The sequence below is a fragment of the Halichoeres trimaculatus genome, unplaced genomic scaffold, assembly GCF_033239565.1.
Source record: "Halichoeres trimaculatus isolate MK-OKI-2021-1 unplaced genomic scaffold, fHalTri1.1 fHalTri1_scaffold_7, whole genome shotgun sequence".
NCBI lineage: Eukaryota > Metazoa > Chordata > Actinopteri > Labriformes > Labridae > Halichoeres > Halichoeres trimaculatus.
The window spans coordinates 24,610,982-24,636,241 of NW_027437185.1; the positions used below are offsets into that span (position 1 = coordinate 24,610,982).

A 25,260-nucleotide genomic window follows, 5' to 3' on the forward strand; every position below is an offset into this window, starting at 1 on the left:
GGAATTTTTTTTGGTTAATTAATTTACTTATTATCCGTAACAATGCTTTGTGATACCGATTCAATCGTCAAAGATTCTGTTTAATTCCTGTTTAATGGACCACACATGTCTAGGATGAGCAGCAGAGCTGAGTATGAGGATTGTTTGCTGAATCTTCTCTGCCAAATGAAACGGCTGATTCTGAGACTCTTGACATTCAAATTAGGTCAAACAGTTACATGTGCTTTAATGTATTTGCAAACAGGGGACTCAAGTTTGCCTTAAGAAAGCTAAAGGATTTTTTTTTTTTGCTGTAATTCATAATTTCACTTCTAGAAGAACACAGCAAACATGTTCAAACTTGTGATATTTTCTTCTAAAAAGTTAGAGAAAAATTCAAATCAAGATGATCCAGTATATACTGTATGAGCTCAAAGCCCTGCACTGGTGTATGGGTTGGAAGAGTTGTATCAGTGTATCATTATTTTCTCATTGTCTTCTGACCCTTTGATTTGCCCCACTGTTTACTCATACCCAAATAATTGAGGTCGATCCTACATTAGAATAGGACCAGCTAATCATAGATCTTATCTGAAGTTGGCTCTGTCCCTCTGGAATATCTGCAACTCTTTAATATCTTCAGGCCTGGGCTGTCTGCCATGTTTCATTTCTTAGCACAATGTGAAAATCCCTTCGTAGATTCACACAACTCAAATGAAATCACTTCTGGCACTAATCTTCTTTCATACGTCTCTCAGATGGGATGATCTCAGGAGCTTTGCCGCTACATTCTCACACAACACTGATGTCCAATAAACAGGAAACAAGATGAACGAGGCCGTTACAGCGAGGGTTCTAACCAAAAGCACAGGCTTCTGTTTATTGACTGCTGCACGCACATGAACAGGTGAGAGGATATTTACACAGATGTAAACAATCAGTACCTGCAACAGAGGAAAAGAGAGAGAACACAGTGCGTCTCTTCCTCTCTCTCATACACACATACAAAGGCAACACATCCATGTACACTGGCACACACACATTCGCACACAAACACACACATATGCAGAGAATTCGCAGTATAAAGACAGAGTGGACTGTCCGGAAACACAAAGCACAGCAGGCCTCTTTGGTCAGCTACTTCAGACGAGATTTCCAACCATCAAAGCCAATCACAAGTCACCATTCAGAGAACAGAGAGAGAACACATACTGACAGAGCAGTAGGCAAACACCAAAACCTACATCAGCTTTTGCAGAGTTCACATTATTCAATGTGTCATTTGGAGATAAGTGGCACACATTTCAGCTTGGATACATAGTTTTTTTTTTTCCCTTCCCACCGTTAAGGAAGGACGAATGATTCATGCTCTGTAGAAGTCACAGTAACAGCATTCAGTTTGTTGCAAACACACACACTAAGTACCTGAATGGTGAAGTGATGGACGACAGTACAAGATGGTTTTTAACCATCTTCACTGCGGCTTACAAAGTTACAACAATGAATCAAGAGTCATCAAACAGATGTGAATTTGCTCAGTTTTCCACAACCTTCAGAAACATAAGAGTAAATGATATTAAAAGCAGCTGTAAGATAAAATAAAAAGCAAAAGAATAAAATGTTCTCCATGAATGTTTGCAAATCTTACTTCTTTGTTTCCCTTCTACAAAACAGAACACATGTACAACACAAAAAAAGTATAAAATGGTAGAGAGAGTAAATCATTTCCTGGATGATGTGGCGTGACGAGGCATGCCTGATTAATAAAAAAAAGATTAGAAGTTCCTGCACAGCAGAAGATAACTGAAGAAGGAAGAAGCAATATCTAGAAGCATCCTCTTCCTTATGCTCACACACAAACAGGACCAAAGTATCCCCTTTACTCATATTGATTACACCTATTTTTTTTTCTCTTCCACTTCAACCACAGGGCTGTTCATTTGACCAATGCTCACCAGTGTTTTCTGGTTTCTATCCACATCAACAGTGTTTCCACGGTTACACCCTATCACCACTTCCTGCATTAACAGCTGCTACTCTTAGCAGACTAAGGAAGGAGGTCACCAAATCTCATGTTGTTCTTACACAACTTCACTGGAATTAGACTCAAAGTAACATGTAACATCCACTCATCAGTACCCTTTGATGGTGTGTTTTAATGACTTAATTCTGTTGAATTCATTTCATACGATCAATCTGTTAATCCTCACACAGGACAACATCCAGCATAAAAGAAGCTATTGTTGTTTTCCTCTGTAGTTAAGTAGCATATCTGCTGATATTAAAGCTCCCGTGAGGAGTTTTTATTTGGTCATAAGACAGGCTGAAATTAACACTGTTGTCTCTTTGTGTCCTACAAAAGTAAACTAGAGCATCAGTGTACAGACAGATTACTCCAGTACAGTAATTCTGAATGTTTAAAACTGCCAGCATGGGGGTAGCTTTCAGCTGAACAGCAGAAAGAGCCTTTGGTTGCACCCACCACAGCAACAAATTACAGTAAAGGATAAAAGACCGCTGTAGGAGTTTGTCTTCATCAAGGACTTATATTGAGGACAAGATCAGAAAGAAAAAAAAAGACTTTGTCCTCAGAGGCCGCCAAAAACAACACAAGCACAAAGTTCCTCACAGGAGCTTTAAATGTAAGCAGAATAACATCTTTTCTTGAGAGTACCGACCACGCTGTAAAAAATCTAAGACAGCATTCAGTAGATTTATGATAGCTGCAGTATTATCAGGATCATTGACAGAGATCATATCACAAATTTTACCAAACACTAAGAAATACAAAGAAAAAGTCTTTAGTATTTCATAACTATGGAGTGAATATCTTTGGGTTCTTACAGCTAATCAGACCAAACTAGATAGTTGCCAACTTCCACTCTGTTGGCAAAGTTTTAGTGCCATACTCATGTTTGTTCCTGTGGTTTTTGGACCATCAAAGTCTGGACATTAATGCATGATTGTAATAGAAAACACACACACGTGGCTACGTGTGTGTGACAAACATGATTCAGTGTAAAGTGCTCCAGCTCCATCACAAAACAATTACAAAATACTTTAAGGTCGCCTGCATTCAGTTTTCACAAAATGTAGACAGAAATGGCACAAAGCTTTCTTGTTTAAACTCGTTTTTTGGATCTCATTTTTCACAAACAAGAGCCCTTCGTTCTGCCGTGAGCGCCGCTACTGAAATACGGTGTGAAGTCCCTCTCTAAGTCACAGTCAAAGGTCATTGGGAGAGATCCACAACTTTCATTGCCAGGTTTACACTGCATCAATGGCATCACATTAAACACTATTTACAGGCACAGCACACACTGACAGCCCAAACACCTGCTGAGTATATTGCTACCTTATGAACAGAAGTGTTGGTTTTACTTTTTTGTACTTTTTTCTCTTTTTTACAAAGGAAAACTACAACCTGCGTGACTGCTCATCCCATTGCTGATCCAGTGTGGGTTTCCAGGCTGCAAACTACAATTCCCAGGCACTTGATTGTAACAAAATGTACAGTGAAGTTTTCCACTGGGTCAGCATGGCTCTGGTGCACAGAGAGAAGGCAGCAACATTCAAAGTCAGACCCAAAACACAAAAGCCCTCGACCTCCTGAACAAAGAAAACAACAAGCATCCTCAGCATGCATATCAAAGTTAAAGGACTCTTGTAATATATATACTGTACACAAATTAGCTATCGGTTGCATTTACACACAAACACATGCTGCTGGACCTCTGTGCAATGCTACAGTAAGGTGACCGACGCTTGACTTTAAGCCGAACTTAGAGAAACTGACTTAAAATCGAGAAACCTGCAAATAAATAAGATTATGTTACAATAACGCCAAAAAAGGGTGTGGAAACGAGCAGAACAAGAATGAGGTAGAGACAGTGATTTGCCACTAAGGGAGTGAGTAAATGTTGCTGTGAGGATCAAAAAGCAAGAGAAATGAGGCAAAGTGCAAGAACAAAAAAGGTGAAAAGAAGAGTGTCAGGTACTGGTCTCTTGCTCGATGGCTGGGGTGATTTTGAGTTGGACGGTTGTCTGTGTTTTAATGTGTCTAAAGGCTATCTTTACATCCGTAGGCGTTGGTGGGGGTCCGTAAAAGGAGGCTCTGAATCGTCCATGGGGAGCACCAGCCGTGTACCTCTCATCACCAGCTCGTGATCTCCATGCATTAACTCTCTGTCCAAGTCATCGGAGGTGGTGGTGCCTGCGAAGGCCAAACCTCCACTTGTGTGAGCACCTGTGGCATCTGTGCTAACGGTGATGTCACCATAGCTCAGGTTGATGTCACCATCCGTCAGGATGAGGTCAGAGTCGTCGTCCTTCAGCTGGCACTCGTTCTGAAGACAGGGGAGGAGAATGATGTCAGATACTTACACAAACCAGAACAGAAGTATGTTCTAACTTCTCTAAGTGCTTATTTTTTCCCCTCATCTGCCCGCTAACATAAACCTCAGGTTTCAAACTGATCCTCTGTTCTTTGTGAGTCATTCACATAACTCTCTTTCATCTGTTAATACAGGATAAAAGTAGGCTACAAATAGCTCAAGTGTCTGACCTCATAGGCCTGAGGACTGGTGAGGAAGCGGGCGAGGGGGCCGCAGCAGGGAGGCAGTGTGGCTGTGAGAGGAGGGCCGCTGTGGGTCAGGATGGGCTTCAGGTAGCTAGAGGAAAGGCTTCAGTAAAGGACTCATAATAACAAGAACATGCTGAGCTGTAACCGTGAGATAGATTTAAAGATACCAATTGATTATATTAAACAAAAAGTGTTCCAGGAGAAGCATAAAAGGGCAGATTGCTGAAAATAAAACTAAATCAAAGAGAAGAATACAACTTACTGATTTTAAACCTGATGATCAACAAGCTTCAACCAATGGAAGGGATAAATTATCCTAAAGTCTACACATGGTGCTCCCTCTGCTGTCTGACACAGAGAACTGCAGCTTATACCACAAGATAGTTTTCCTCAGTTGTGGTGTAGTTTTTTCTTACAGTTTTATTTGTGTTGCTTTTTTAAGTTTCATATTTCAAGTTTTGAGTCAGAGATTTTGAAAGCTTGCAAAATCAGCTTCTCGATTCATAATAAATAAGAACACATTACATACAATACAAAGTTTTGGGTACCCAAGAACCACATTTTTTTGAGATTATGACAGAAACTCATCAGTCACAAAAAGGATACTTGTGGTCAAAGTTGTACCAAATCCTGAAAAGCCAGGCACTTTCCTGCTTTGTGCTTCTCCTCTCTGAGCCTTCAGCGATGCTAATCTGTACAAACAGAGAAGTACGGTGTGCGTGTTTAGTCACTATCATTGTCAACCTTGCAGCACTGAAGTATTGCACAAGTCACACTTACAGAGTTGTCTTGATCTGAGTCCACCCCCACTCTGGTGAAGGAAAAATAAAGACCTGTTAATCAGCTGTAGTAAACTGTTGGAACTGTGTTGTGAAGCGTGTTTCCCCTGTTGGACAAGTTCCTAGCTTAGACAAACAGGTGGGCGCACTGTAGACAGAAAACCTCAAGCAGTCAACAAAGCAGAACCTGAAGTAAAACTGAATAAATCTCTGAGTTTTGACCTGATAAGAAATCAAGATAACAGATCAAATAACTTAAAGGGCTTCTCTCTGTAAATACTCAAAACCTCTCCAGGCAGAATATCAACTTCAATCTGTACCGTATGCGCTGGCAAGACAGCATCTGAGTGGTGCCACCTCCACAGATCCACACAGTGAAGAAGACCACGAGCAGAGTGGTGGAAAACATCATCTGACGGGCGTATGTGGCTGTGTCTCTGATTGACAGGGCAAAGGTCATCGCACCTCGCAGCCCTGGGGAGCACAGAGAGAAGGATATCAAACACAAACCTCTGTGGCCTCCTCTATGAGACAATCAGCCTATGCAGTTCATCTTTTACAGATCCACTCCTGGTCTTATCCTTACTTATTCATCATTTCACAAATGATAAAGGTTCTTTCATAGAATAACATCATGCCTTAAGGGGGTTGTCTTATATTTCTGAGCCTTTACCTTCATTAAGTATGTCTAGATGTATGAATATGCAAACAACCCGCCAGTGATGTAAGTAGCAAGCTACAACACAGACCTTATAGCAGTGTGGTGATGTTACTTGTTCCTTATTTTTGTGATATTAATTTGCTTAAGTGCTTATTTAGCTTCTGGCAAACATCCAAAAGACTGCTATGTCAACAATGTTACAGAGTTTTCATTTTTTTAATTTACTCACATTGATTTGCAGCAAACTAGAAAATGTTCCAATGAATCCATAGGTCAGAGAAGCCTAAAAGCTTACACCCCAGTGTAGCTGGAGATCACTCACCTGCAAACATCATCATGTGCTGAAAGTTAGATCTGATCTTGTAGCGCCGTCCCAGATTTAGAAGAAATGAAAGAGGGTAAATGTTTGCAGCTCTCCCAAGAAACACTGCAAGCTGGTTTGGAGTGAAGTTAAGGAAAGCACGACCAAACAGAGAGCTAGAGAGAATTCTCGCTCTGTGCCAAGCTTATTTACTGCATTTCAATCAATAACCCCTGCTTCCTGGTTTTTAGTTAAACACTGAGGGAGCTTTGCTCTAGCAGTTCTCTATTCTGACACAGGTGCTAAAACATAAGTGGTGATGTGAAGCAGTGGATTGTGTGTGTGTGTGTGTGTGTGTGTGTGTGTGTGTGTGTGTGTGTGTGTGTGTGTGTGTGTGTGTGTGTGTGTGTGTGTGTGTGTGTGTGTGTGTGTGTGTGTGTGCAGGCAGTTTCATTTGTAAAAGATACAAAAGCTCCAACAATGAACATGGGATTGAAGACATGGCTCTGGAAGGTGAACAGGGTCAGACCCATGTAGGAGAAAATGAAGTTCTCTGCCAGGAAATTGAGCAGCTCAAACAGCTGCAACACAAGAAAAACATATTTGATTAGAACAACACACAGGGATTCCACTGGAAGAGTTATATTACTGCGTTGGTTTTTAACTGGTTTGTACGGATGTTGCTGATTCTCAGTAACAACAGATAATACTTGCTGAAAAACCCATTACTTTTGTAAATTTCTATGACATGCCTTGATCAGACAGTTTTTACTCATTTAACATCTGCAGCAGTAGCTGTTTGAAAAAGTCATCAATATTCTCCTTTTACCTGCTTTTAAAAGATAAAGGCTAACATTCAACTTCAAAAAGGGTCAAAAAAGACCCAATGGAGTGAGTTTGTAGTCCAGGTCTGACCTGTTTGGTCCTGTCCTGGGACTCTGGCGACAGATTGTTGAAGGTGTAGTGAGCCTGAGTGATTCCACAGAACAGGACTGCAACCACACCTGAAAAATACCAGGAAGGACAGAGATAGAGGAACAGAGGAGGAACAAGATTAATAAAGACAGATCGCGGATTGATATGCCAGTAGATCTATTTATAGTTTTTCAATGTGTGTGTATGTGTGTGTGTGTGTGTGTGTTACCTGTGAAGCCACAGGCCTCTGCCAGCAGGAAGGTGCTCCATGACATGAGGAAGAACAGAGCTGTCTCTAACAGCTGGAAATCCCTCAGTTTGGTGAACTTTGTCACTTGGAGACATCAGTCAAGGATTTTAAAAAATCTGGACCTGAAATAAATATTTCAAACAAGTTTGACTATCTGTCTATTTCTACTTTATTGTGCCCCCCATGAATAGAAGGTTGAAGACTTTGTCAATTAATTCCTAGTTTAATCATAGAACATCCAACATTGAGCAAAGTTATTTTTATAAAATCCTCATTGATAGAGTGGTTACACTTGAGTTTTTCCAAATTAAATTTTCCTCTTTATATATGTAATCATCTTATTTCTGTATTTAGTCTTTTAAAGGAGCAGAAACAGAAAAAGATATTAGAGCTGTCACGACTCCAGTTGCCACTCCCAGAGCAAAGGAGCCGCTGAAGACCCCGAGGAAAATCCCAAAAGACTTTAGCATGGCCATGCCCTCGAAGGTGTGACTGTTGTCTCCTTGTGGCTGGTATGCGACTATGGACCTGTAATAAAAGAAAATGTATAGTTTGAAAGCATCATGTATGTTATATGTACAAAAAGGCTGAGTCGTGCAAAAAATCATCATGAGTAACTGCACACTAGAGATTGTAGAGCAGAAGATGAAGATAAGGTCTAATGAAATTGAAGGTGAAGATACCCGAGAGAGATGTTGTAAATTGTTAAATACTGACTTTATTGACATTTGCATGAAAAGCCCTCTCATATAAAAATATTTTTTTTGACAAAAAAAAGAAATGCAGAGAAATGTAAAGATCAGAAAAAAGTGGAACAAAAGAATCAAAGACTCTTTTTTTTAATTCAGTGTTAAAACTCAACTTACTTCCTCGCTTTAAAGTTTTGATTAATAGTGTCATGAAAGGTAAAGTTATTCATACAGCTAGGTATTCTAGCATGACCTATGAGGGACACATTCTCCTATTAATCCTGTAAAATTCAGAAAATTCAATGTCATCACTTTGAGTTTTTTAGGCTACATGATTAAAAAAAGACTCCTCTTTAGACTGAAGAAGGAAATGAAACCACCAGCTGCTTGGTGGCTATGATTTGATTCTTTGGTGTACATGTGGTAAAAATCTGTAACTGCAGGTTTGGTTTTGACCTCCCTTGACATTGATTCCTTGTCAAAACACTACCTTGCAGAATGTCTTAGGAGTTAGGAATGTTGGCAGAGATTAAGAGAACAACGCAAACTTGGCTTGACACACAGGTGAGGTGAAAAGCCAGTTTGTTTTGCTATCTTAACTTTGTTGGGTGGTGAAAACATGACACTTACTTTGAACAACTGGATATTTTTGCAAGAGAATAACATTAACACCTTGGTATTACAGCAAATGCAAAGCGAGGAACAGGCTGAATTATCACTGTGTAGACTAATCCTATTAGTTTAGGATGCTCAGGAGAGAGACATTCATAAAACTAGAGATTATTTCTTTACATTTGCTTCATAACGTTGACACACTGAACAGCCTCTGAAGTGTTTCAGGCCACAACACAATAAACTAATACATCAGTGTTGTAGCCACCATCTACTGTGTGCTGCATTAGCATACAAGCAGATTAAACTGTCACTTTAAATAGTATCTTTGTGTTAGCTGGTAGCTGAGTTTTAACACGGAGCTGTCTCAGCAGGCTGTAAAGAGAACAGAACACTTGTCAGGAAACTTGAGTCAGATGGTGTTTGAAAAGAAAAGAAGTCTCTTGCTCTTAGACTGGAGTTTGAGACAAGAGGGATTTATCACAGAAGTGAAGTTTTAAAATTCAGCAGAGTAGCAAACAAAAAAATGTACACCACTGTTTGGCAGAGGTTTAAGTGAGATAAAATGTATTCAAACTGATGTACCCACCCTCACACACACAAAACAAATCACCAGGCTTTTTGTCTATAAGAAGTCTTGGCTTTCTGCCCCCTACTCAGCTTTTATACTGTGTCCTTAAAGGTAACAGAGTGGGGCTCTCAGCAGACTGACAACAACACAAACCCTACTAAAAAAAAGCAAAGAATAAATGAATAAATAATGAAATGCATCTTTAGTTGAAAAATAAATGGCTGGTGATTTGTCATGTCTGTCCCAAGGCACTGCAAAGGCACACAATGCCATGCTCTACTTAGTGCACCCGTTCAGTGTGCTGCTCAGAGTCTCTCTGCAGGGCCTGGCCTCGCCACTGTGCCGGCTATTATAATTTACAATCCTGTGGGAATAATAATAACAGTCCCACAGTGTGGAGGAGGAGGAGAGGAGTGGAGTGTTAGGTTAGGTTAGGGACCATCTCTTGTTTGGTACAGAGTTAAAAAAAATTTATACCGGGCTGGTTAAAATGTCACCGGCTGAGTGACATGAAATGCATGACATGCAACATGCGAAGTCATGGTTTGAGCAACTTACGAGGACAGAACGACGGCCACTGCATCGTTGAGCACGCTCTCTCCAAAGAGGAGAGCATACAGATCCGCGTCTACCTGCAGCTCATTGAAGATCGCGAGGACAGTCACTGTAGACAAAGAGTGGACAGGTAAGTTCCTCATGTTTTCAAACTGATCAAATGATACAAGTTTTAGAGAGCTGTGTGTTAATCCTATACCACATACTTACGCTTGTGTGTATGTATAAGTAAAAAATTAATAGATGAATAAATATAAGCAAGAACTTGTAATCATATGTGGAGATATTTGGAGTTTCAAGTAACCACTAAATCTTTATTGAAATGTTGCTTGGCCCTTGTCTCTGACCCAATTGATTTTCTTTTTTTTTGACTAACTTCACATCACATTTCTGTCTTAGGTTTTAGAAAAGTAGTTGCCGTCCAACAGATATGGCATTTCTAAAGATTCGTCTCTTGTCAATTTCCATCTCAGATGATGTAAAGCTTCAGCAATTCGTAGTAACAACAAGTTTTTTAAAGAATTGCTTGTTTCTGTTTCTTTCTGTGGGAACATACAGAACATGCTTCCAGCGCTTCAATAGAAACAAGAAAGTCAAGTTTCTAATCAATGAATGAAACATACCTGGGTCTGTTGCAGAGACAATAGCTCCAAAGAAGAGACAATCAGTGAAGAAGAAATCTCCAGCCAGCTGTCCTACCTGCTTCATTAGCATCACACAGCCGTACATCAGCAACCTGATGGGGACAAAGCAGCTAGCTGTAGCAGACTTAATCATAAACCACACTTCAGTTCGACCTTTATGGTCACATTACCACCACAGCTACTCCCACATGAACACAGCTCAGGCATACAATGTCTTGTGTAAAAAAAAGTTCCACATGACAAATCTGAACAGTCTCAAAGAGAATATTTACCCAATAACAAAACAGGAAATAACTGTTCCTAGGAAGGCAAAAGCCAAGATGGATCCCATGTTACGGAAAAAGTGTCTCTGAAAGAACAAAAAGGAAAAAGTTATTCAGTTCAACCATCATATCTTCATTCATCACTATTAATATCTTCATTTTCTATGAGTATTTTATATGAAAAGAGAAGACTAAATGTGTTTTACCCTTTTCAAGCTGTACCCAGCATGGAAGATGATTGGTGGCAAGAGTATATTGAAGAAAACCTCGGGGTCAAAGGTCACCTGAGGCACACGCAACAAACATTTCCACAAGAAAGCTCTCAATCGTTGGAATTAGAACACAAATCAGATTACAGGAGATTTTTTTTAATAGATTTATTTGTCTTCCGGGCTGCTGGATGAATTAATGAATCAGAAGTGACACATCTGGGACAGCATGAAATAGCTTCCAGGACACTAAGAAATGGTTGTAACAACAGGAAAATACAAGACAAGGAATGAGGACAGCATGTGTATACAGGAAGAAGCTGGCACATATTCAGTGTTTGGCTGTAACTCTTCATCTCTCCTGTTTAAAAGTGCATGATTTTGTTTTTTGACAAGTTAATTCATTATAGAAAGCATCTGAGGGTGGGAAAAACTGAACCAGGGACAAATGATGCAACATTGTGAAGAAGCCTCTGGTGCTTTTGTTTACATACTGCATATATTCTGACATCATTCTGGGGTTTATTATGCCAAGATTTTAGAGGTGCAAAGCAGCAAATGCACACGGGCTTCAATCCACACCACAGATCCTCACACTTACAGGAAACCTCTCTACCATTGATATTTATCTGAACATTTTTAAGTGCGACACTCTTCTACCTGTATGACACTTTAATTTCTTGAACTCCTTTTTGTTTTTATAGTCGCTCACCCAAATTAAAATTAACCTAAGTTAAAGCTCCCTCTGTGCACAAAGCTTGTCTCTTTGATGATTTTGTCCTGTTCACACATAGGTTTTGTTTTCTACCTTGTTTTAACAGTAAAATGTGTTACTTATTGTGAATATTTGCAGGAGGCAAAAGTAAACAGAAACTTGTTTCTTAACCGTGCTCTCATCCATCTAGTCTCACACACACAATTAGTTGTATTACAAATGACGATATATATAGAAACTGTCCATCTTGCTTTTGTAGGCCATCGAAAGGCATCATGATCTCATGTTCACTTAATTCTGCATTACCTCAAATAAAAACATATCCAGTGAGGAGGACATCAAATTATTAATATTAAAATTTCATAACCATGAGTAAAAAATGGTTATGTTCATCAACAGTTTATCTCACAACATTTTTAGAGTCTACTGTGTCTGTTTCCTGTCAAGTAAGAAGTAATACAGTATCATTTATGTTCAACTCAACAGTTTCATGTAGGTGTTTTGCCTTACGAACACAAAGCAGTGGTGATAATGTTCTCTGCAGATTTGATAAATCAACTTATCATACATAATAGATTCATCCACAAAATTTCCAATCCATTCAAAAAAAAATCATCTGTAGTGGCACTGATGATAACATGATAGTAAAGACGGGTAAAGGTTGCTCCATACCTTTCGTAGCATCTCATTATCCTGTACGTCATTCACCTCATTGGCACCGATCTCTCCTTTAAGAGTGTATTCGTAGAATTTACCATGGACGTTGACCAGCAGAGTGGCCGGGCTGGAGTTAACATGACAGCTCAGCGTCATGTTGCCCATGTCACGAGGAACATGGATGCCGTATCGCAAGACCACGCCAACCAGCAGGCCTGAGAAACAAGACAAGAGCAGAGGAGATCCATGAAAAAAAATTGGGAGAAAATGTCTGATTGGATCTATATGTACTAAAGTTTTTTACCAAAACTGTTTCTGAAACCCACAGCCACTACAAACATTAAACTAAAACCTGTCACAGACAAGACCTTTGAGTTGCTTAAAATGTCAATTATTCCATTATGATTAGCAGTAGAGGTGAAAAGAAGAAATGGAGAAGAAGTAAAGTTAGCTTCAAAAATAAAGAGTAGAAAGCACAAGCACAGCTACTGCTTTAAAATAAAATCTACAAATCATCCATTTGAAAATCACTTACCTGGTAAGAAAAGTATCAGAAAAATAAGCAATACTAAATGTTTAGAGATTACTCCAATAACTTAAGTCACTGTGCGTGACCTGAGGTCAGACCAACATTGGTTTTATGCAGGGAATTACATGATGTCACGAAACACTGCCTACTTTATCAGGATGATAAAATAAAACCCTGGCAGGTGCAACGAAACAAACGGGATTGTGTAGGAGTCAATGAATCACAGTGCTTGACCATTCCTTGTACATAGTGGTGTAACTGTTTTAAATATGAATTCTTGACTCATCAAGCAGGAGATAAAAATCTAGCTAATATTAGATCTGATTTGGCTATGTGGACACTTGATCAGGCACATGTAAAAGTAGTATGTTGAAAATATCACACATGTGAATGGAATGTCCAAATCTCAGGAGCATGAAAGGCTTCTTAGGACTCTGACATGAGTAATTGATGGTTCCACTGGAATTTTTTACCAATTAGTGAAACTAGCAATAGTGAATACAAAAAAAGATTCTTACAATTGTGCAAACTTTGGTCTACACAAGAAATTATTCTGGTTCTGTTTGGTAGAATCTATCCAACAACAAAGTGTTGTATCATGTGTCCTTGGGTGTTTTGAAAGGTGCTTTTAAATAAAATGTATTACTATTATCATTATTATTATTATTATCATCATTATCTTCTCATATAAGCTTTTCAAACTGGACTATTGTGCTCTTCTTCCTCTCCAGTTGTGTACACTGTTTGGTGAAGAGCTGGTTAGCTAGAGCTGGCCTCAAAATGATCACAAGCTGAGAGGTCACAGAAGAAAGCTTATCTGACCACTTAGTCTCTCTTGCCCTTCAAAAGATTGATAAAACAACATTCCTGATGTAAACTGACAACTTTCAGGTGTGAGCACAAGGGGTTCCTCTTATGAAAAAAAAGGAAACGCAAGTCAAGAGTGAACCACTGGTTTCACTTTATATTCTTTGCGAATCAAAGTTAATTCCCTCTACCACATAAGTGAAGTGAATTAAAGCAAATCAGTTTCTCTGAAATGTAGGGGGATTTTTGAAGAAAGCTTTAAGCAGAAAAAAACAATTATAAATCACTATGTAAAGTAGTGGGGAAAAGTACACTGCAGTTCTCACAAGCAAACACTTCAAACAGTCCAGTGGACGGTGTTTATCAGATTACAAACAGGAAGCAACACTCAACCACATGCCACAGCCTGTTCAAAACCATTCCTATTTCCAGCGTCTGAGGAGAATAGAGTTGTAGTACAGTGAGCAGAGAAGTGAAAACTTTACGTTGTATATTTCAAACTACTAAAGTTCTTTTTTGGGACCCCAAATCCTTAAACTACTTTGACGTCATTTGGAGATGGAGTGTGGTTTGAATGGACAAGGGGCACCTGTCAACTTGTCTGGTACATTGGTACATACGTGTGCTAAAATTGACTCTATTTAAGTGATTTGATGTCAGTTAGCAGAATTGGGCCTGGATACAATGTTTGAATCTCAAAGGATACCCGAGAGGACCATGACAGTCATTAATCTGATGACGTTTGTCAGTCACGCTGTAGCATCTCACCATAAATCATCGCCAGTCCCGTCTCGTGCAGAAACCTGAACCGCCGGTGTTTGAATAACCAGATGGTCAGGATGGTGAGGGTGAGGAGCATGATGAAGATGAGCAGGTCTGCGCTGTCCTGTCTGTGGCTCTCCTCAGCCTTTTTTTCCGTAACAATGTTCTCCATGGCACTGTCCTCCTCCTGAGCTGATGCTGATGCTCGGCAAACACAGATGCTCACAGAGAGGCTCACTAGCATGAGCAACCAAAGCGTCCTTGTTGCCCTCCGGGCACTGTTGACAGTTACTTTAGAAACCATTTTGGCTTCTCGGTGTTCAAATGCTGGTATGTAACGGCGAAAATAACAGCAAACTTTGTACAATATTTTTCGGAGGGGAGAACAGAGCAGAAAGACGACAGCAACAGAGGAATCGATTCCGGCCCGGAAGTGAAAACAAAAATGAACGATGTTTACTTCGAAATAAGAGTACATCAAACGTATTCTGATAATTAATGCCACCAATAAAGGCTGCCCCTGCGCTGACCGCATTACATACTAACATATTCACTTTTTTATAAAACAAAGTGGTAGATATAGATGTCATTCTACCGATAAAGGCCAGATATCACAACATTCATTCTAGTTTTGAACTTTTATTCTGAAATTTCAGATTGTCACATCCAGTGCAGGAAACGAGACGGATGCTCGTATTTTCTCGTTTTATGTTTCTGTTAAAAATTACATTGTTGTTCCGATGTGGTAAACAGTTAAATCAAGTGAATTTGCTTTAGAGATTATTATTGAAGAATTCAATTAACCTTGAACACATTTCAAAAGTAGACTAAAGACGGGTAAATAGTATGCCATTTAAATCATTGCAAGAGCAAATGTGCTTGCTTTTAGTTGTACTTGGTTAATACCTCATTAATTTTTTCTTCTCTTAGATCATTTGGAAACTGTTGTGCGGATAGTGTTAATAATACAAAAAAAAAAAAAAAAAAAAAAAACAATGTGAGACATCCGTACATCACTGCAAGTACGCCACCCATTCTGCTTTATAAATAATTTCGGCGAACATAAACATTCCGAGGTGACCTGAATGCAGCATTAGTCGACGTTTGCTTCCTTGGCTATGGATGTGATTGCTCCGTGTTTTAGCTTAAGTGTTTAACCAAAATAATCGTGTATGCTAACACCTACTTGTGTTTTATTTAGTCTTTATCGCACATTAGTGCAGCAGAGTTTTCAAGGAACAGTCGAAAATGACATCTAAACAGAAAGGTACGTTAAAACCCCTCTCCATTGGTTTGCCCCCTGTGTTATTCGCCAAGCTAACGGTGGCTAACAAGCTTTGTAAGCCTTTTTCTCGTATTTGTGTTAAAGTGGATTGTTGTAGTAAATCACGGACAGGTAATTTCTAGTTTCTGAAAAGCTGATCTGGGTTTTTCTTTTACCAAATAGAGGCCCGTTGTATTTTTAGGCTTGTTTACAAGGCTACTACACATACTGATAACCCTTGATGGACTGGACCGATCCAAACATATTTTAATTCATGTTTTTGGATGCGATAATAAATATAACCACCAACCCCATATCTACACACCATACCACAACAGCTTATATTCACCTTCTGAACAGTTAACAACTAAACCTCTTTAGTTACACCTCCATCAACCCAACACAGAGGTAATTATCGTGTAATACATAATAATCTAAATGTTAAATAGGTCTTTTTATGGACTCATTGTCATGTAAAATTAAATCGTCAAAACAAGCAGTTGAATGGGTTGAAACGTGAAAAGACCTCTGTCAGGTGTTGTATTTAATGCTGACTTATTTGTTTGAAGTAAATTGCATCTTTAAAGCACACGAAGGGCTGTATCAAGGTGCTTTACAAGCACAGACTTAAGTTGTACACAAGCTAGTATAAAATCAGACACAGTTCAGTTCAGGGGTCACTTATGAATCTAATTTAAGATTAAAATTAGAACGTACTCAATTAGAAGTATTCAACATTATTTCTGTGAATTGTAAAGGACTTAACTATGAGCTACTGATCTTTTGTATGGGTTGCACTTTTAAAAATCACAACAAGGTTTAGTTTAAAGCACATAAAAGTCAAGGGAAATAAAACCACATCATACATGCATTATCACTTCTAAATATGTTTACGTAAGCATTGTAATGATAACTGACTTAAATTCCCCCAAAATATGATTGTAAAGCTATAGTTTCTAGAACAAACATAGTCTAGCTAACAAAGTTATTAACTTCCATGTTCACTGTCATGTGGCTTCATTCTAGCTGGGAAGGTCGGCTCCAAGAGTAAGGAAGATGCTCCTTATGAGTTGGAGAGCCAGTATATCTTGAGGCTTCCTTTGGTAAGACAGTTGATCTCTTTAAAACCATTTTTGGAGGATTCAGTTTGACTCCTGCTGAAAACTACATTGGTTAATTTTTTATGAACAGGAGTATGCCTCAACAGTGAGGAGGATTGCCCAGTCCAGCAGTATGAACATGAAGGACAGACTCACCATAGAAATGCATCGTAAGTGGATTTGTTACAAATCTTTTCCTTTTTCTTATTGAAGTGCTTCACTTGCTGGCATTTTTCATTCTGTGATAAAACATTTGAATTCAAGAGGCTTATACCCACGAAATGCATTTTTTTCCTTCTATTTTTTTTGTATGTTTAGTTTGTGACCACAGATCGACCAACATAACTTCATACTGACTCATTACTGTTTCTGAACTAATTTTACAAATCAAAAACAGAAAGAAAGTATTGCTTACTAGACTCAAAGGGGAGTTTATTGTGTTTTGAAGGAAACTGTGATAAAATAGCATACAGACAGACCTTAGAGCACTTTCTTTTAAACTCTTTATTGCCTTTCTTGTTAAGGCATGGTCATCTTGATCTTAAACAACTCGTGGTCCTAAGTTCTAGGATCTAGTGACAGCTATTTCTATTTCATTCATAACAACTTAATGTTGTTCCCCTTATTTTCTAGCTGATGGTCGACATGGTATAGTGAGAGTGGACCGTGTCCCTTTAGCCTGTAAGCTGGTGGACGTTCCCTGTATGATTGAATCCTTGAAAACAGTGGATAAGAAGACATTTTATAAGACTGCTGATGTTTGCCAGGTAAAAACACTTTGCAGTGACTTTGCTTGAAGATTTTAAACTTTATTTTATAGGTGACAGAAGGAAATGTAAGGAAAAGAGATTTGTTCCATTTGAAACCCAACTTTTTAAAATTCTAGTCCAAGTAATCAGCAGAGTTTTTACTAATTCATGTTTCCATCTCTGGGTCAGATGCTGGTGTGTACACTAGATGGAGACCTTTACCCTCCACTCGAAGAGCCAACTGGCACAGACCCTAAGAGCAAGAAGAAGGACAAAGACAAGGACAAGAAATTTATTTGGAACCACGGCAGTGAGTAAAAGAAACTACACAAGACAGCTCTCTCAGCCCTAAGTGATGAAAACTTGGAACATCAGCAATTCAGGACACATATTCTGCCCTCCAAAGCTGATTGAGCGATTTTGACTCTTCTAATCCTGTTGTTCTGGTCTCTAGTAACCTGCCCTATGAAGAACACGCGCAAGAGAAGATTCCGGAAGACTGCTAAAAAGAAGGTTCTGGCTTCACTTGTCCCCTTTAGCATGCACTCCCCTCCCTTTTCCATTTCTTTCTGTGGCATAGCATCTCATGATTTATCTCTTTCCCAGGCTCACTTCCAACACAGCATTTACATTTTATAAACCAGGAACAGTGGTGGAAGTGAAAACTAAGATTTACATATAAATAAACCCTTTCCTTCTTAGTTTGCCCCAAAGGCATGCACAAAAAAGCAATTTCACTGTTGCTTTGATCAAAGTGAAAGTGAATGTGCTTGAGCACAACGTGTCTTCTTTGTCTTCAGAATGAATCCTCCTGAAGATGCAGAGCCGAGCCATATTGATTTGGCCCCCTTCTGTTTTTAATCGCTAATGTGTTTTCTGGCATGTTGCCAGCTGCTACCTTTGAGGGTGTGTGTGTGGAGGGATGCTGCTAACACCACATGTAACGTAATCTCCTTCTCTCTCTCCTGCAGTACATTGAATCTCCTGATGTGGAAAAGGAAGTGAAGAGATTGCTGAGCACAGATGCCGAGGCTGTCAGTGTCCGTATCCTTCGAAGATACCTACAAGTTTTCTATTAAAGCTGATGAGCTTGTTTGCAAACAAATTGACTCTAAAACTACAAGGTGCACCTTTAGCCTTCCTCTACTTCGACAAAAAATAACCTCACTCCCATATGACATTCAAAATAGCTTGATGTAAGTCCTAGGCATAAGCCTGGACATCTTTTTGACTCACCTGACTTGACTCCATTCATTGCCTTTGTGAGAGAGATACTCGTTGCAAAGAGGCTATTAGCGCTCTAATGAAACCTTAAACTTGCCTGACAGAATAAGAGCACAGCAGGGCTGCTGTGAGTGGCTGCTTGCTGTGTGTTAATTTGGATAGACTGTTCATTATCATTGCTTAGTTGGTCACAGAGAAGCTAGATTCTAATTATAGTTCAAGCAGTTGCATGCAGCAGTAGCAGCAGACATGTGCATGACACTGTAATGAAGGAAGTTCCTGTGGAGCTTCATGTGGATTTTACCTTTCAAGTCAGCTTCAAATAAGAATTTGTGAACCGTAAGAGTTTTGGTAGATTGCAAATATTTTAGAATTCAACTTTTAAGATTGGAGAAGATGCCATGGGGTGTGTTGACCTTAATTAAAGGTGTTCAGGGTGGGAGATCATAGCAGAGGATGAATCCAAGGAAGCAGATCAGCACGGTTCCTTGGGCAACCTGGACTCTTCACCGGGCACCTCAGGACACAAGATGGGTCATGGGTCCTCAGGTAAGTAAGGTCGTGGTTATTGTGTTTGTGAAACCAAAACAGGTGAGGGGGAATGTATAGTGAGTGGCTTGTCATAGCAGATTAAAACTCTGACTGGGTGAGTAGTGGTTGTCAGTGAACCATAATTTCTGTTTGAGCTGTAATAGTTAAAGTAGTAATTTTTTTAATCTCTTTTGGTGGTTACTTAACAATGAAGACAATAGTTCCATGGTGTACTCCCACTTCATGATGTCATCAACTATGCATTTAATTTTATCAGAAGACAAAGAAAAGATGGCAGATAGCACACAGTTTAAGTGTTTTCTATCAAGACCAAAAAGTGCAGTGTGATACATTTTTGAATCAGAAAACAGACTTCATATATTTTTGACCTGATCTTGAACCATCCATTATGTTTCTATCCTGAAATTTTTTCAGAGAGGTTTTCCCTGGTAAACCTTCAGCTTCTTTGAAATGCACTTTGCACAAAGGTTTCTTTCTTCATTTTCTTCATGCGCATCGCCCTTGTCACTCTTGATAGCCTTGGCCCCGGTGGATTGAAATAGAAATAGAGCGCACTCAAGCATAAGCTACTCTTTTGACTTAATTATTTTTGCCTTTAGATTCACCAGAGGACCTTCCTTACTCTTAGGTGCAGAGTGCAATTGTTCCAGTGCACTCAGAGATTGGGTGCACAAGCAGTATGACTAATGTTTCTATAAATACGTGTTAGCTGGGGAGAGATTTAAAAAAAAAAAAGATTAATAACTACTCAGCTGCTTGTGCATGAATAAAGCACATGGACATTGATGGTCCACATTAATCATACCTGGTTTGCATCATTGTACACTATGACCCTGACATCATCTTCTCTTCGCTAGACTGTTGTTAATGTAACCTTTGTTCAGTCCAAGAAAGTCTCCCACTGTCTGGCTGTTCCTATCTTAGTGCATCTTTTTAATAACACAAATGTGTTTTCCACATGACCAGCTCAGCGCGACGAACTGAGGGAGATCTTCAACGACATCAGCAGCTCCAGTGAGGATGAGGAGGACGAAGGGGACCGTCACGAGGACGAGGACCTGAACATCATGGACACTGAGGATGATCTGGTCAGACAGCTCCATGACAAACTCAGCGAGTCTGATTCAGGGCAGCATGAAAGCGACAGAAACAGCCAGATAGGTGAGTGGAGATGAAAAACTGCATATGAATGATGGACAGAGGGGATTGTTTGACAGAGTTTGTAAGTATCAGAGATCCACGAATAGTTGGAATAACTACTTTTTAATGTTTTTTGTAGTTCTTTTTTCTTAACCCAAAGTGTCTTATTTTTCAAATAAGCAGTAAGATTTGAGACAGACTGCCTGCTGCTGAGACGGTGTAACACCCCCTCACTGCTGACATTTTCTTATGAAACAGCAGAAAAACATCAGCAACTGAAATCAGAAGATGACACATTCATTTATTATTGGCCAATGTCTTGTAGTGGGTGATTTTTGCCCTTTTGGTAATCGGCATTTGTGCATCGGTTCTTGGTCAAGATTTTCTCAACTCCCTTTATCTGGTATAGCATTGTTGGCTCGGAGCATCAAGGGAGTTACGCAATCTCTACTTTTATGCTTGCATTTATCGTGAAACAGAGTGAGTGGTGTTTTGTTTTCTGTCCGACTCAACCAGCTTAAATTTTTGATGGTGGTTACTTTCGGCAGTAGGAGCAGTCACGGCACAGAACTTAACCTGATGGTTTATAAACAGACACATGCACTGTTCAATACAAATAAAGAGAACTCCAGCCCCTACAGTTACTGTACATTCAAGCAAAGCCAGGGTCAAAAATAGCCTGAACCAGGTGTCTGGACTTGTAACGAGAGCTGAGTTTTCTAGGTCAGGTACCATGCACATACAAATCAAATGAGTAGCTCTTCTTTCCCTTAAGTACAAATGCTCCACGGCGATGCAAACGCTGACAGCTCTCCTCCTCTGCAAACCAGCCTGACAGGTGTTGAGGTTCAATGTTCAGCCCAGGCAACTGTCCAGCCTGACAGCTCAATGTCTCCTTATCTACATACACAGAGCTGCCACTCAAAGCAATGCCGGTGGTCATCTCAGATGTAGCTGCCCAGCAAAGCCTGTCCTGGTGTGCAGAAGTCTGACTGTGTGTGGCTGGTTTTGCTAAACTGTATGAAATGGATCTGCAGGGTTCTCCCCTGCATGCTGTTGCATGTTAGATGGTCTGTAACACAGGAGTTAGAGTGTGCCGGATGAACAGAGACGGGAAACAATTGGCAAATAGTAAATAGCCATGAAGCCACAGGTTGTTGCAAGGCACTATCACTTTAGCTGGCTTTAATGAGAAGCCTCTGTGGAGCACAGAGCGGGCTGATTTAGTTGTCTTTTAGTGTTTCGGCCTGCTGGCTCACGTCCTTTTTAAATGGATTTGTTGTTCCCATTAACTGCAATTTGTCAAACTGAAATGGAGGCATCCTTGTGGTTCAGCAAGTTAAGGCGCATATCTTGTCCTCATGGCTTTGCCAGTGTGATGTTACTCTCAATTATGTCACATTGTAATCTCTCTCTCCCTGCTGCTGCCGGCTGTGTGAACAAGAAGGTGGAAGCATTAATAACGTTTGTGGTTTTTTCAGTAACATGTTGCACCTCCTGTTGTTCTCCTGCAGTTATGGACTATCAGGTGCAGATCAACAACATCAAAGGCAAGCTTCAGGACACTCGTGCCCGCAAGAAACAGCAAGAGGAGCTCATCATGAAAGTGGAAAACCAGGCCCTGAAAGTACGCACAATCTTTTCTATTCAAAGTTATCCTGAAAGTAGGTCTGCATGTACAGAAACATGAAAACAAGAACATGGAGATGAGCTTGGAGGCAGAACTCTTCATGCAGCAGAAGTTCTCTCTGAGGTGAAGTAGAAAGACATTGAAAGACAGAAAAACAGCTGATTACAAGAAGTATTGGAGGCCGTTATGTCACTGTGTGCATTTAAAGCAGTGAACATTTTCCCCTGTCAGCTCTTTTACTGTGTGAGTATGATTATGCAGAAAAAAGGCATGAAAATTCATTGCCCTTCCAAGTGCTCTTTAGCAAAGACCTTGCTAAAGATGAGCGAAAACATGAGCAGACACGGCTCTTTTTACGTTGCTATTTAGAGCTTTCATTTGGCAGCGTTTTGGGACCGTCAAAGCCCTTTCTCCAGTCATTATTATCACAGTGGCTGGGAAAAGGTCAGCTGTCTCTGACTGGCATTCCAAGTGGCCTTTCTGTCAGAGAGGAGATAGGGACACAAGCGGCTCAGGCAGACACACATTTAAAGCTATCACAATTTAATGAGGCTCAGCATGTCGACTCGGAACAAATCTTGTTTGTCTCTCTCCTCACACAGAATCGCTTCCAAGCTTTGTTGGACGAGATTATTCAGCAGGAGGAGAGAGAGATGGAGCAGGTAAGAGCCTTTTTTCTTGAAAGTGGGGGATCAGTGGGTTGCTGCTTTCTACAGATTTCAGCACTTTGCATGTATTTATCTTGTATGAATGTGACACGCTGTGTGCAGAGGGCTCTCTTCTTCCCATCGCTATTAACCAAGCATTATTTATGCGTAACAGCAAAGAACAAACTGAATCGTGTAATATTTAACCTGTCAGCAGCAACCAGCAGAGTCCTCTTTGCAGCTAAAGCACACTGACCACCCTCTGTTTGGGGTCGTTGTTTGTATTGACAAATGAGGGCAGTGAATTAATTTGGAAAGACATGTTAATCATCATCCACTTACCCTCCAATTACACTCTGAGAGTTTGGGGATATCAATCAAGCCTTCTATTTTCTGCTCCAACAGCTGGCCTCCCTGCAGGAGCAGCTGGACTCTCTGATAGAGAAGTGACCACTAGGGGGCAGCATCACGTCATCATCGGCCACTTAAGAGCTGGAGTGAATATGAAAAGGAGAAGAAGAGCCTTAATCTGTGGAGGAGGGCATTTTCATCAGACTTTTAGTTCATTTTTACTTTAACAGTATACTGATCACTGTGTGAAAAGTTTTTTATCGAGTTGAGAAAACGCTTCTCTGTGCTTTGCTCTCATCGCATCGACATGGAAAGTTGCCTGTTTTTGCTTGTCAAATAAAAGCTCAGTTATGTTTGAAGTTGTATTTCATCATCCATGAGAGGAATAAAATACTGTAATTCACAAAATGCCCAAGACTTTGAACCTTTTTTCAAAAGTGGGCAGTTCAACATCCGCATACGGATCCCGTTTTCTGTGTGAATGTACTTTTTATCAAGAGGTTTTGAGTTGAGAGAAGTTTATGAGTCATAAGGCTGCTAGAAGTTTAAGATTGTGGGGTTGTGTAAAAAGAGATTCAAACATCACCCTCCCAAAAGCTGGCAAAGTGAACAAGCTCAGTGCCCACTAAAAAGCTTGTAGAGTCAGTAGCTTGTGCTAGCTCCTAGGGAACTGAATAATTCTTCAATTACACAGTTGAAGCTCTGAACACTCTCAAACCTGCAGTTATTTCGTAGTACTGGTACTCTGTGATAATTAATGTGCTGAGCTAAGAGTTTAACAGGAAGTCATGACACGATTCAATGGGATAAAAACAGTTTTCATCCCTGATAATGAACCAAACTGAAAGAAACATGCCTTTTTATGATCTAATAAACAAGCCAGACCAGGAATGTCAAGTGTTTCAAAATAACAAATGCTTGTGACCAGTGGGGTTACAAGCATTGCTTTACCAAGGCTGGAAAGATGAGTTTGTGTTGTACAAGCCATGTTATTGACTAATTGATCTGAGGTCTGATGAAGCACGAGCATGCATCCTCTTTGTCACTGCATAGCCACTTAACTTCTTCACTGATTCTTAGGTGATCAGTTTTCAGTAATGATGAAAAGATTGAGTTCCCAAGGCTTTTACTCTCATTCCATTTGTAATGGTTGCAGTGTCACATAATGGAAAAAAACATCAAATGTGCAAGATCAGATTTGAAAGAAAGATACTCAATACACAAGTTAATGTAATTGGTTACATTACACCTGTGAAAAAATCCAGACTACATTACTTCAGGGAACATACTGCTATGCCATTGGAGGGCACAAAAATCCTCACAGGGTCTTTATATACCAAGCATACTAAAGGTCTCTTTGAGCCTTCTTGGACTTCTTTATTAAAATGAAGCAGATAAGAAGCTTTAGAGTCCTGTTGGCCTCCACATGCATCCTCTGTCACCTCTGTTCTGACCTGGTGAGGGTAAGCGAGAAAATGTGGTTTGAGGTGGTTAACTGGTTGTGTACGAAAACAAAGCAGACTCATGTCTTTAACCTTGTGATAATTTATCAGCAGTGCTCACTAGTTTTGACATCTCTGATCCTGCTCTGAAGTACATGGGGGATCACCCTCTGAGTTCACCATCTTTGAAGTCTATGTCAGATTTGCACTCATCCATTCAATTCCAGATTAAAACATATACATATATTTTTGCATCTTTTCTTAGATAATGTTTCCTTTCAAGTAAGAGCCAATAAAATAAGTAAACACAATAATTAAAAGTGCCTTGTTCAATAACTTCTGAATAATGTATTTATTGCTTTATTTGTCTTTTAAGGCGCTTTGCTTATTTCTTGATCCTTTATGAACATACATTGAATTTCATCTATACGTTAAAAAAGAAACCATTTGATTTTCTGACATTATGGTAAAAACTAAATGTAAAAAAAAAAAAAAATAAGTGAATAACTTGATATTAATTTGACGTTCAGAAATGATGGTCTAAATATCAGTCAGGTCCAATCTTTTGTGCTACAAGGACTTCTTCCGTGGCTTCACAGCAGCATCGCTAAACCGTCATCTACGTCATCAGATTCCTGTCCTTCCAGAATAATCTCAACCTGTTGGAATGATCTGGACCTT

The 25,260-nt window shown here is 39.7% G+C and overlaps 2 protein-coding genes across 2 annotated transcripts; one reads left to right on the forward strand and one right to left on the reverse strand.

Moving 5' to 3' along the window:
* Window positions 1-819: 819 nt before the first annotated feature.
* On the reverse strand, window positions 820-14,898 carry slc9a6a (solute carrier family 9 member A6a). The gene is made up of 16 exons (XM_074673758.1): window positions 14,487-14,898; window positions 12,398-12,597; window positions 11,008-11,085; window positions 10,811-10,887; window positions 10,518-10,630; window positions 9,898-10,003; window positions 7,854-7,995; window positions 7,447-7,552; window positions 7,218-7,306; window positions 6,770-6,883; window positions 6,324-6,435; window positions 5,661-5,814; window positions 5,342-5,372; window positions 5,168-5,253; window positions 4,544-4,649; window positions 820-4,325 (listed from the first exon to the last, which is right to left on the reverse strand). Exons 1-16 carry the CDS (start codon window positions 14,782-14,784, stop codon window positions 4,053-4,055), a joined length of 2,085 nt encoding a protein of 694 aa, XP_074529859.1. The 5' UTR covers window positions 14,785-14,898; the 3' UTR covers window positions 820-4,052.
* Window positions 14,899-15,552: 654 nt separating this feature from the next.
* Window positions 15,553-23,540, forward strand: taf7 (TAF7 RNA polymerase II, TATA box binding protein (TBP)-associated factor). Its single transcript, XM_074673759.1, has 12 exons — window positions 15,553-15,747; window positions 16,771-16,847; window positions 16,936-17,014; window positions 17,478-17,611; window positions 17,783-17,903; window positions 18,048-18,106; window positions 18,565-18,637; window positions 19,253-19,366; window positions 20,336-20,530; window positions 22,024-22,136; window positions 22,742-22,801; window positions 23,192-23,540. Exons 1-12 carry the CDS (start codon window positions 15,729-15,731, stop codon window positions 23,234-23,236), a joined length of 1,089 nt encoding a protein of 362 aa, XP_074529860.1. The 5' UTR covers window positions 15,553-15,728; the 3' UTR covers window positions 23,237-23,540.
* The last annotated feature ends 1,720 nt before the right edge of the window (window positions 23,541-25,260 follow it).

Bases quoted from the DNA above. Each gene is read 5' to 3' on its own strand.
- slc9a6a (XM_074673758.1), bottom strand. From the start codon at position 14,784: ATGGTTTCTAAAGTAACTGTCAACAGTGCCCGGAGGGCAACAAGGACG. The intron at 6,884-7,217 runs GTCAGACCTGGA...CTTGTGTTGCAG, and splicing joins CCCAGGACAGGACCAAACAG to CTGTTTGAGCTGCTCAATTT. The intron at 5,373-5,660 runs GTACAGATTGAA...TTCCTTCACCAG, and splicing joins CTGTCTTGCCAGCGCATACG to AGTGGGGGTGGACTCAGATC.
- taf7 (XM_074673759.1), top strand. The intron at 18,107-18,564 runs GTTCTGGCTTCA...TCTCTCCTGCAG, and splicing joins GGAAGACTGCTAAAAAGAAG to TACATTGAATCTCCTGATGT. The intron at 22,802-23,191 runs GTAAGAGCCTTT...CTGCTCCAACAG, and splicing joins AGGAGAGAGAGATGGAGCAG to CTGGCCTCCCTGCAGGAGCA.